This window comes from Phragmites australis, chromosome 13 (genome assembly GCF_958298935.1).
Source record: "Phragmites australis chromosome 13, lpPhrAust1.1, whole genome shotgun sequence".
Lineage (NCBI taxonomy): Eukaryota > Viridiplantae > Streptophyta > Magnoliopsida > Poales > Poaceae > Phragmites > Phragmites australis.
In genome coordinates, this window is record NC_084933.1 from 14,078,837 (window position 1) to 14,091,562 (window position 12,726).

A 12,726-nucleotide genomic window follows, 5' to 3' on the forward strand; every position below is an offset into this window, starting at 1 on the left:
TAATAAAAAAATCTAGGCACATCATTGGCGTAGCATCCGGGGCCCAGGAACAAAAAGAAAAGCCTACTCTTGCAGTATCAAGCTAAGCCGTCCTAATTGAGGCATGTCATGCGATTGTGTCAAAATAAGATGAGATCTTATAGCGAGAAACAAAATAAACCTTGGTTCAGGAAAGAGGAAACAAATAAACAGTTGCTGTGAGATGCAATAAGCAACAATGAGCCAAATACTAATCTGGCTATCAGGAATGCAAGATGGTCAAAATGAAGTCACAGCGTGTAGCGAATGGTGGATCTGTCGTGGTTTTTTCAAAAGGTTCGTAAGTACAAATAGTTTACAGGAGTTTAGAGGGCAGGACAATAAGTTTGAGGTACATAAAATGTAGAGAAAAAAAGGAAAAATATGTGTCTGAGCCCAGGTTCGAACTGGGGACCTTTAGTGTGTGAGACTAACGTGATAACCAACTACACCACCCAGACATATGTGCTCATCATCCGATTTTACTATCTTGTATTAATATAGCAGATACCATGCGCGACCTGCAAAAGAGGCTGCGCACATGCTAATGCACCGTGATTACGCCATGAGATCTATATTTTTTTTTCAATTTTTCTATTTATCCGTCGACTGATTTATTGATTGAAAATTGGTTAAATTTGTAGCTATCCGATTTGCTTTGAAAAGCGTAACGTATTTGGTTATCGGTTGATGAATTTTCTCCATTAACGGATATTTAGACCGCACCTAGCCCGTTAAGACAACGCCGGTGCAGAGCATGCTTTTAAAATTTGAGCCTTTATATTTGTGTTCTCTCTCTCTTGACTTTTTTCTCTCTGGCTACTCTCTCTAACAACACAACCATTCACTCTCTTCTTTCTCAAACGCGACAAAGGTGTTTCCAGGGATGGTAATCGGGTGCGACGGGTACGGGTAATGCTTTCCCATACCCGTACCCATGATTGTTTGTTTGCCCGTGGGTATACCCACGAATGCCGGCGGGTAAGGAGAGGAGAAAAAACCCATTGCCCATGGGTACCCATCGCTCGTGGGCATACCCGATTACCCGCCTACTGGCATGGACCTCCTCGCGGACTCGGTGCCAGCGGTAGCGACCTTCTCGGTGACTCAGCACTTGGACAACTCCATAGTGACACAAGGATCCTCAGCCATCGCCTCCGCGCGTAGAGTAGGTCGGCAACCAGCGTGGCCGCACTAGCCAATGACGACGGGCAGCACTGCGACGGGACCAGGGCGGCGATGGGCGGCGCTATGACAAGACCAGGGCGACGACGGGTGGCAGGGACCTGGGTGGTGGCAAATCTATGGCTACGTTGAGGACTGAGGTGGGGGCAAGGAGTGGCGGGGATCTAGGCGGCGGACTTGGGCTGCGACAGGGAACCAAAGAGCTAGACGGCAATAGATCTATCCAGATTCATGGTCACAAAGGGCTAGGGTATGGGGGTGGCGGTGGTGAGCTGGGTGGCCGGTGGTAGGGCATGGCGAGTGGTGGCGCGGAGAAGGACGAAGGGGATCGGGAGGGCTGAGGACTGGGGGTGGTGGTGGTGAGCTTGGTGGCGGGCAACGGTGAGCTGAGAAGAATGAAGGGGATCAGGAGGGCTGAGGACTAGGGGTGGTGGTGGTGAGTTGGGTGGCGGGTGGCGGTGAGCTGGTCTTCGGTGGGCGACGGGGCATGGCGGGTGGCGGTGGGGAGAAGGACGAAGGGAATCGAGACTATATGGCTAAGGAGTGAGAACTGGGGGTGGTGCCCTGGTGGGTATGGGGCTATGGGCTGGCGGCGGGGATTAGAGGATAGCCATATTTATTGGATTGCTGGACCAGGCTCATATGACAGGGAGTTAGACGAGTAAACGGGTGCCACTGGTATGGGTAGGCCTTACCCATACTCGTACCTGTGTACTTATCGGATAGTGTTTTTTACCCACAAACATGCCTGTGAGTACTAAATATGGAACATACCCGACCCTATTAGGGTATTTACCCGCTGATAAACGGATATAATTTCCATCCCTATTCTAGAGCAATGAGGTGGCGACACAGCTCTCCCCTCCACTTCACACCCCCACTTCTCCTTCTCCTCCATAGAAGGTCTGTAGATCCGTAGTAATCTTAGGTTATTGAAGGTTCGTTGAGCCAATTTTTGTTGCTTGAGTCCTAATTTGTCTTATTTTCATCTATTTTTGCAGGTTATTTAGTTCTGGTTAGGGTTCGATTGGAATTTGTTTAGATTTTAGGTATTTTAAGGAGTTTTGTGTGTTCTGTTGTTGATATTTTTTTTCTGTGATTATAGGGGTTAGGGTTTTGAGGAAGTGTTGGTTCAAGGAGCCCTTCAGTGGAATTGAATCTGCATTTTTTCCCAAATTTTTTGTTCGGGATGTTTTGCATATCAAACAATCGACCAACCTTTTCGACTATTGAACCATCAATTCTCTATGTGTTTGTGAGTAGGTGTATGTATTTTCAACTGATCATCCTTGTCTCACAACACGATGATGCAGATCTAGAGTTTTACATTGGGACCATTTCAAATGAGTGTTAACATCTGGACTATTTAAGTGGTGTCCATTTTTGTTCAAAATCAATCGCATGTATTTGTATGGTCTGATGAGTTTTTCTTTTTTCTGTTTGAGAATGGAGAAATAAATTTTTTTCATGCGTGATTATGACATCTGCCGTTAGAATTTTTTTAGCTAGCATGGATATGTTCTATGTGTTACATGTGTGTGGGATAGTACATTGTTTTGAATTATTCATATGTTACTTTATGAGTACTTTGTGTATGCTCATTTCTGCTCTGGAAAGGTTAATGTGTGATTTTTATGATCTTTGTTGTTAGAATTTTTTATTAAAGTTTTGTTTGCAGGAATAGATGATGTTTTCTTTTTCACGTTGAAATAACAATTAAGAAATTCACCAGATTCTCCTCTCTTTCACTATCTTGTTGTGTTGCATTCAATAGGATCATCCAAAAGTTAAGAAGTTCCGCAAAAAAGCTATTTTCCTTTTTGTTTAACAGCTTGGCATGATTGTATGATGGTAATTTTTGGACTCTTGCTACTGCTGCTGCTGTTTTTCATGTTAGGGGCACTTCCTGAGTATGGTCTGATGCCAAGCATTTTTTTTGCTTTGTTTTTTTCTACTTTCCTTATCTGTTCTATAGTGCCAAATTGTCCTCCCGCAACACCCTCTTCTTTATGCTAGGAGAGATATTAGGACCTTGAAAATGGGTGCTCTTATGATAGTGTTTTCTGCTATTATAAGTTTTATTATGAATATTTTAGATTTTGCTGTATTTCAATTTCATATTTTCTGAAAAATGGATTACAATGGGGCGCGCTATTATGACTGTGCTTGGCGTCATGTTTCTGGCACTTTGGTGTGTGGCCTTGGCCGCTTCGATAGGGTCCTCGTTCTGGCAGTTGTAGATTTATGTGTTTTAGGTGCTGCATTGTGTGCACATGTCTACGTAATTGGATAGTATTTTTCTTATTTGCACTTATATTGGACTATATATGTAATCATTGATTTTTTTAAGATAGCTCTTGACTGCTCTAAATTTGATCTAAATGATGATGTAAAATACGTTGATGGTCCTCACAACCTCCCAGATTTTAATGAGGTATGCATTTTTTTCTCCTTCTCTTTTTGTTTGTTCTTATTATACCAATCATTTTTACAACATTATATATTTCTCATTTATTTATAGGGGAAAACTACTACTAATAACCACAATCGGATGATATCGTTTTTTCTACAAGAAAGAGGTATTGGTTTTTATATTCTTTTTATTTTTTTTGCCTCCTACTTGTATGATTAGTAAGTAGATATTTAGTTCAATTACATCATTTTGTATTTTTTTCATAAAATAAAGACCTTGAAAAGGAAATACAACTTTACTTCTATGAATGATTTTATTGAATTTGAGGTATGCTAGTAATACAAATCCTTGGTGACTTTCAATTATATATTTTTATTTGTATAATATGCATTTTTGTTACCCCTTTTTGTTGCAATTTTGTTCTTCTTTTTTGTCTCTCTTTATTTTATATACATATATATATATATATATATATATATCTTTACTTCTGGTGATTCTTTCTTTCTCTCTATATCTCTCCTTATCTCTATCTCTCTCTTACTCTATCACTCTATCTCTCTTTCTGTTTATGTTTGTGTATGTTACTCTATTTTTCTGTTTATGTTTGTTTATTTCTGTATAGATATATTTATATTGTTTCTGTATAGATGTATTTATGTATCTCTATGTCTCTCTCTTCTATATCTTTATATATGTTACTCTATTTTTCCGTTTATGTTTGTGTTTTTTTTGTTGTTTTTTCATCCTTTGAAATCTTATTGAAGTGTTTACCGTCAATTCATTATTTTAACGAATGAATCCAATTGCTTGAAGGGCCAGTACAATCTAAATCAATCGGTAAAATTGCTGAGCTTAGATGATCAATAAAGAGGTAGACTTTGTTTAGCTCAAGGTATGATTGGTCTGTCTGTATATGTGTATGTGTGTGTTTGTGTTTTTTTTATGTTGGTCATTTGATTGGTTTTTTTTGGGTGCAGGCATGTTTTGTGATAAAGTCTGATGGCTGAACAGATTTTGCATTGATGCTGTTTTTTTGCATGATTTCTGTGTTATGTGGTAGTGTTCTTAAAATCTATAGCAAAATTTGTCTATGTTTTTTTTTCTATATCTTTTTGCCTGTTATATGCCCCTAACTTGGTGCTGCATAATTTTTTTATTGGGGTGGTGAATCAGCAGCTTACAAGCTACACCTATGTTACAACCTCAACCTCAACAAGGAAATACGGCGATGGGGATGAATTGCTCTGGTGTTCGTTCTAGTCATGTGAATGCTTGCTGACTTTTTGTTGGATTGTGCAACCATGGTGGGTTTGTTTAACTCTCAAAGCATTGCTTCTGTCCTACTATTCTGACTAGTTTTTTTTTTTCTTTTGTTCATATATGTTCAAGGATCATCACAGTGCCTTATTGGTGGGGCGAATCAGCAGGTTTCACGTGGTTAACCTATGTTACAAGCTTAATAAGGAAACACAAATGTACAGAAAGAACAAAAAGAAGCAATGAGGAAAAATAGTAGTGAAGCAGATAAAAAAAACACAAAGGTCTCAAGAAAATGCAAAGGTTTCTGTTAAGGCATAACTAGCAATGCCCCCTCCTCGTGCACTTTTTTTGGTTTCTTTCTTTTATTGCAAGTTGAAAGCATGTGATACAACTGTCATGCATGTGTGATTTTGGGCTTCTTTGTGTTCATTTTTATTGTTTTTTATGTTTGGATCTTGGTGGGCTTTTTTATTCTGTGTTGTTTGTTTGGTGTTGTTGGGCTCACAGGTGATATTAGATATCGGATTATATTATGGGCTTTTGTACCCGTTAATGATTTCTCTGGGCTAGTTTTGTTACAGATTTGTGTTGAGGTGTCTTGCCATTTTTTTTGGTTGCAGTGTAGTGTCAGTATTTGATTGGCTGTAAATTTGAATCTTTTGGTACAAATCTATCGTCGGATAGCTAGATAGACCTTTTTTTTATGTCGATTCGATGTACACCGATGGGCCAAACGTGCCGACGGACATGGGCGGAGCTAAAACTTAAATAATAATGTCAAATAGATAATCTAAAATAATATTGATACTAGGGCTTAATCTATTTTGTACCCATATGATCAAAATAAGATAATTATTATTAAAAAATTGATTTAGCCCTGTGCTAGTGCACTTCGCCCCTGCTGACCGACGTGACTTGGACGGACACAAACGAGCGCGCACATGTCACGCAGTCCGCCACGAAATCATCTTTGTGTTTCGACGAGCACCCGAGCTAATCGCCTCGATGGATGGATGGATCGATCAATCACCTCACCTCGAACAAGCAGGGACACAATCGCACCAATCAACCAATCAATCAGGGAAGGGCATCAACATAGCAGCAGTGCAGCACACAGCACAGCACCGATTAGTACTCATGGTAACACTACAAGATTGCATTAACGACTTGACGATGAGTCGATGATTACAACCAGATGCCACGAATCAATCCGTCGGACAATCGCACTCAGGCCGCAGGGGGCAAAGAGAAAACTGCGGATCTTGGTTGACCAGCCAGCCAAGCAAGCGGCTTCGATTCGAGTGTCACCGCCCCGGGCGAGGATCGGCTACCCGACGTAGATGTGGACCCCGATGGCGATGATGAAGATGGTGACGAGCGCGAAGTAGAGGATGGCGTGGATGAGGATGGCGAGGCCGCTGGTGTGCATGCTGCCGAACTCCGCCACCCGGCCCCGGCCCGGCAGCGTGCACAGCAGCCCCGGCGTGAGCAACACGAACAGCACCGTCGCCACCACCACAGGGCCCCAGTCCGCCATCGACCCTCTGCTCCTCGACTGCTCTCGCTCGCTTTCGGGTTTCTGGAACTCTCTGGGAGAAGCGCAGTGCTACCGGTCACGGATTTATTAAAGTAGTATACCGGGCTGCTTGGTTGGCAGTGGCAGAGGAGGGAGGGGGAGCGTGGCGGGGCCCACACGCGTGGGGTCCAGCTCGGCTCAGCGAGCGTCTGGTCAGGATGGCTCGTGATCATTGGCAGCGGGCTCCTTTGGGTCGTGCCGTTGTGCGCCTTGCTCTTTGCTTGCTTACTCGTGAGAACCGGATCCATTGCTTGCTTACTCGTGAGAACCGGATCCACCGGCGCACGGGACGAAGGAATGACGCGCGCATGGTGGGTGGTGGGGCCCCAAGAGCAGTGCGTGGTGGGTGGTTGGTGCTAGTCCTCCTCTAGGCACTTTGGTATAAGGCCACATTATAAAAAAGAGGTTACTTAGCTCGACTGCTGTGGTCACAGGCCTGCGCCTCGGTCCTCAGGCCGTGCGCTTCTTGATTTAGCACTGTTAACATATCAAAATCCTGAATTGGTCTAAGATTATTTTCAACCGAAACCTCATCCCACCTTTTACCTTATTAAAAGGTTGAAACGACTCTCCAACCGATCCCTTATCTGACTCTTTATTTCGAGGGATAGCTACTTTGTATCTTTTGATCGTCAGATTTAGAAAGTGACTACCAACTCTCTACCCCTCAACGACCGCTCTTTCTTGCTATAGACATATCCTTCGTCGACCATGCTAGGTACGCTTTTTACCCCTGCCCTGGTCCACCACCGACCACGTCGTCAGCTGGAGAGAGAGGGAGGCCGACTGGGAGAGAAGAAGGCTAACTAGGAGAGAGAGGCAGCTGGCACATAGGGAGGCCTACTGGAGAGAGACGGAGGCCAGCTGGGAGAGAAGAAGAGGGAGGGCCGGTTAACAATATTATTTTAATGATAGAAATTTTGCAGTGCTAGAAATTGGTTAACTGTATATTTTGTAATGTTAGAAATTAGTACTATAATACAATTTTTGTTATGCAGGTGCAGGTTACAATAATGGATGGTTTTTTGAATTGATGAGTGAGCAAAATATTGAAAATAATAGATCGTATTGGGATGATAGCTAATTTGTAAGCCCACCTGAGGAGCAACCACTGTCACATGTAGAAGTTGGTGCGTTCCAAAAGCAAAAAAGGCCAGATAAAAAAAAATTCAGTGTAAAAGAAGACAACATGTTGGTGTCAGTATGGCTAGAAGTAAGTTTGGATGCTATACAAGTGAATAAATAATCTCGTGCTACGTATTGACAAAGAATTATTGATTATTTTCATAAGCACAAGGACTTTGCATCTGATCGTAATTCCAATTATCTCCAGCACTATTGGTCTGTCATAGTAGAAGGTGTTAACCGGTTTTGTGGATGTTATATCCAGATTCAAAATAGGAGGCAAAGCGGGGTGACAGAGTAAGATAAGGTATAATGTTCTCTTCTTTATTTGATTGTCATTCCATATGTTGGTGCAAGTCTAATAAGACATATTTACACGTGTAGGTAATGCATGCATGTGAATTGTGTAAGTCAAAATACCTGAAGGGCTGATTGTTTGGATTGTTACGTTGTTGGAATATCTTGCATCACGAGCAAAAGTAGAAGGATAAGTGTGTCCAGAAAAAAATAGAAGACATCCGCCACTGGAAATCCATCGTCCACTTCTATGACCAACGAGAGTCATCAAGAGGATGATGGGGAGGGTCATACTTCAGAGCCTGTGGTCAGTCTAGGAGGTAGGAAGACGGAGAAAGAGCGACATCGGTGAGGTAAAAAATCCCGTCTCTCATGGAGATAATCTTTACATGAAAGCGTTAGAAAGCATGTGGGCTAAGAAAAAAGAGGCAGAAGCCTTGAATGAGGTTGCAAAAAAAGAGCGCTATGATGAGAGACTTGCACTTGAGAAGAAAAAAGATTGAACCGAAGGAACAAGATATTGCGTTAAGGAGAAGGATTGGATATGATAAGGTGATGAATATGGATCTTAGTGGTATGAGTGAGCGACAATGACTATACTATACGAGCTTGTAGGTGAGATAATCCCTCGGCGGTTTGGCACAGGCTCGGGTTGAGCTACTTCATATATTAAACTTTAAGTATTTTGTTTGCACTTTAAGTATGTTGTATGGACTATCTATGTTAGTTGTATGGACTACTATGTTAATTTTATAGACTATCTATTGCACTTTAAGGGTTCCTTTGGAACGCAGGATTGGAAAAACGCAGGAATAGGAAAAACATAGGAATATGATATGGTGGTGGGTAAAAAATTGAGGATTGGAAAACACAAGAATTATTATAGGAATGGGCCTTTGGATGAGCCGTAGGAAAAACACAGGAATTGTTAGAACCAACAGTACATTAAGTTAATTAGGTAACAAAACTACATCCTTGTACATCTAAATCAACCATTTGCCTTATTTACTGTTGTGATAAGGCCCTGATCCGCCACATTCCTACGTGAACGAGTGGAAAAATGAGATCCGAGTGGATTGATGGAACCCTGTGTTTTCCCCAAGGAAATGGACCAAAGGAAATTTTCCTGCGATTTTTCTATGGCTCCAATCCTATGTTCCAAACATTGCTACAGTACCAAATCCTATAGGAACAAGAATCATGCGTGTCAGTGTATCAAGAACCGGGGGTCCCTGAGTCCCGAGGCCAGGCCAGCCATTCGCCACATGGCGCCGTCCCGCGAGGTCCCTCCTGCGGGGTGAGGAAAGTTCAAGTCCCGGGAGAAGGTGCTCGGGGCCACAGTCCGTGGTTCCCAAGCACCCCAGTTCCCCGATGATCCGCGGAGTTTAAGTACCGGGAAGAAAGTGCTCGGGGAGGTGCCCGGTCACCCCCGAGCGTCCTAGTCCCCCGACGATCAGAAGAGCCAAGTTCCGGGAGAGAGTGCTCGGGACTGCGTGTGGCAGCTCCCGAGCGCTCGGTTCCCCGAGGATCCGCGTAAGAATGCTCGGGAGAGAGTGCTCAGGGCTGCACGTGGCAGCCCCCGAGCGCTCAGTTCCCCGAAGGATTGGGTAAGAGTGCTCGGGAGAGAGTGCTCGGGGTTGCACGTGGTAGCCCCCGAGCACTCGGTTCCCTGAAAGTTCGTGCAGAGTGCTCGGGAGAGAGTGCTCGGGGAGGTAAACAGTACCCCCGAGCACTCGGTGCCCCGACGACCCAGAAAGCCCCTGAGGGACCCGCCGATGAGGTGTCAATCAGTCAGAGATCCGAGGCCGCATTTAATGAGAGTGCATGGCCTGACATCCCCAACTGCTTCCGCCGCAGTGTCAGTTCCTGCCATGTTTTGGCAGAGAGGCGTGGGGCTATTAATTGCACGGGTCCCGTCCCGTATCATCCAGCGTGTCTCGGGATAACATCGTCAGGATCAAGGTGTTCCGTCTGCCACCCTGCTGTGGCAGAGGAACAAGACAGGGCGGGCACGCCGGGTTGCTCTGCGGCTGCCCGGTGGGCCCTCTCTACGGCACCCGTTGCCAGGGCGTTTATGGTGACAGGTGACCGGGCGTGCGGCGTTTTTTCCACCCCCGGTCACTTCACCCAGAAGACATGATGACGCCCTTCCCAGTCGTGGCGTCTTGGAACTTGTGCCCCCCTCCTTCCCGTTCGGGGCATGTCTCAGCCAGCGAGTGCATAAAAGAGTCGGCACACGGAAGAGAAGAAGGAGGGCAAGAGAAACCAACCCAATCCGAAGGTCCAGAGATCGATCGAAGAGGGAATTCGAACAAGCCAACAATCCAAGCATCGAACGGACAAGCACCCAAGCATCAAGAACCGAACCATAGACCAACCCAAGGCACAGTCCCTGCCCAAGAACAAGGAGCCTCAAGCTCTTAGTTAGACAAATATTCTTGTAACCAGCAACATCCTTGAGGGACTTCCTCAGGACAGTTATTACATCCATACAGGAGTAGGGTATTACACCCCCGTGCGGCCCAAACCTGTCTAAATTCCGGTGCATTTACTTCTCTTTGCACTAGATCATCACCCCCACCACCGGCCGTTGCATTTACTCTCATTCATTTCTCCGACAAACTTATTCAGGATCATCCCCCCGGCCGAATCTCTAAAAAGGGGTCTCTCGGGATCCCTGCGACAGGAGTTAATCCTCCGACAATGCGTTTTTCCAAAAAAATCCTTTGATCCAAAGGAGCCCTAAGTATGCTGTATGGACTATCTATGTTGTACAAACTCTATGTTAGTTGTATGAGCGATGTTGTTGTGTGATGAAAAAACTGCATACATTACTTTACATTACACCCCTCCATATTTTTCCCATAGGTGCTCAACTAGATCATCACGAAGCTGCGAGTGAGTTTTCCTGTTAGTAATGGCTTGATGAGTTCGAAGAAACTCTTGCAGTTCAAGTGTAGGACGATGAGAAATTGTCACAACTTCTCCCATCCCATCGAAATGGTTATCACCTTCTGCATTTCGCTCATCTTAAATGATCATATTATGCATGATGATACAAGCTGTTATGATTTGTCCTAGTGTGTCTTGATCCTAAAATCATATTGGTCCACGAACAATGGCAAAATGAGTTTACATAACTCCAAAGGCTTGTTCCACCTCCTTCCTCACCATTGCTTGTACTTTCATAAAATATTTCCTCTTATTCCCTTGTGGAGATCGTATTAGCTTCACAAATGTGGCCCATTGAGGATATATGCCACGTGCAAGCTAATACCCTATTATATAATTATGACCATTGATGGTGTAGTCCACTTATGGAGTCTGTCCTTCAGCTAGCTTTGCAAACAGATGGGTGTAGCGAAAATAACTCTATTAGGCTATGATTGTGATTTTAGTGATTAATGACAACATAGTCATTGGAACTAACATGTTTATCAAGAATATATGTTAGTAGGTCTCATAGATGCAATACATGAAGAAGCCACCACAGTCGAGACAAAGTTTAATTGAATTGGAAAAAGTCCCAGATAAATTATTCTCACCGGAAGGTCCGGCGCTGGAAGAATTACACTCATCGGAGCATTATGTCCAGAGGCAGTTTGCCTTATCGGATGATTCGGTGATAAGGAATATACATGTCGGAGCAATTCTATCAGAAGGAGTCAAAGTGGATTGCACTCACCGGAAGGTCCGGCGATCAGAAGAGATGTACATCGGACTAATTATTGCAGAGAAGAATCAAAGCGCAGAAGATCAAAGATCTACTCACCGGATAGTCCGGTGATGAAATGATGCACACCGGAGGCTTCACTGGAGCATTTAACAGAGTGTGTAAAGTGGTGACAAGAGGATTGTGCGGGGACGTGGAGGCTCAAGTCTTTGTGACTAAAGCTCCGATGTGAAGACGGCATACAAGTGACCGGAAGAGAGATTAGTGGTGATACCTCGCCTTGGTGGCTTGATGGCTCATTGTACTTGAGGCCTTATTTTGGTGACTTGGTATCTCAAGAGCCGTGACCGGAAGAGACTTGGCGACCAAGAGTATATCCTTTGTGGAGCTCTAACGTGGACTAGGGGTGGCTTGTGTGCCACCGATACCACGAGATAAAAATCCCTCGTGCCGAGTTTGTCTCTCTACCTCATTTACGTTTCCGCATTTACTTACTTGCAATTTACCTTGCAATTATCTTAAGCGGTAGAGTAGACACATTAGATAAGCCTAGAGTACATTTAAATAGAAATTGAGATAGGCTTATCTTGTGAAAGTTTTGAAGCCAATAGTTTTTAAGTGTCCTAATTTAACCCCCCTCTTAGGACGTTCTCGATTCCGTTCAATTGGTATCAGAGCCTGTGCTCTTTAATTGGGCTTAACAGCCTAGAGTTGTGACGTCCGAGGTTAAGGATGGATATTGGTAGTGCTTCACACTTTGACAGCACTAATTTCTCCCGATAGAAAATTTTTATGACATGTAATTTGGAAGCAAAAGGTTTAGATATTTGGAGGGTCACCGAAGAGTGGATGAAAGAACGCATCACCAAAGCGGAGAAACAATTTGATGCTTTAGCGAATAATATCTTTTATCATCTTTATGTATTGATGCATCATTCAATAGAGTATATTCTCTCACCAATGCACATGATATTTGGACTAGTCTCATTGAAATACATGAAGATACAAAGGATGTGCGCAATAAGAAATATCATATTCTTGTGACTAAACTTAATAGCATCAAACAACTTGCTCATGAAAATGCAAATGACATGTACTCACATCTGAATATTCTTGTCAATGAGATCAATGGGCTAGGTTTGACAAAGATTGAAGATGCTCAAGTGGTGAGAAGAATAC

At 43.6% G+C, this 12,726-nt stretch overlaps 1 protein-coding gene and 1 non-coding gene across 2 annotated transcripts; both read right to left on the reverse strand.

The window, feature by feature from the left end:
* Window positions 1-405: 405 nt before the first annotated feature.
* TRNAV-CAC (transfer RNA valine (anticodon CAC)) lies at window positions 406-479 on the reverse strand. Its single transcript has one exon. It is a non-coding gene; the product is annotated as a tRNA-Val (tRNA).
* Window positions 480-5,968: 5,489 nt separating this feature from the next.
* Window positions 5,969-6,498, reverse strand: LOC133888850 (uncharacterized). The gene has a single exon (XM_062329222.1). It carries the CDS (start codon window positions 6,411-6,413, stop codon window positions 6,204-6,206), a length of 210 nt encoding a protein of 69 aa, XP_062185206.1. The 5' UTR covers window positions 6,414-6,498; the 3' UTR covers window positions 5,969-6,203.
* Between the last annotated feature and the right edge of the window lie 6,228 nt (window positions 6,499-12,726).

Excerpts from the sequence above, each read along its gene's own strand:
- LOC133888850 (XM_062329222.1), bottom strand. The coding sequence starts at position 6,413 with ATGGCGGACTGGGGCCCTGTGGTGGTGGCGACGGTGCTGTTCGTGTTG.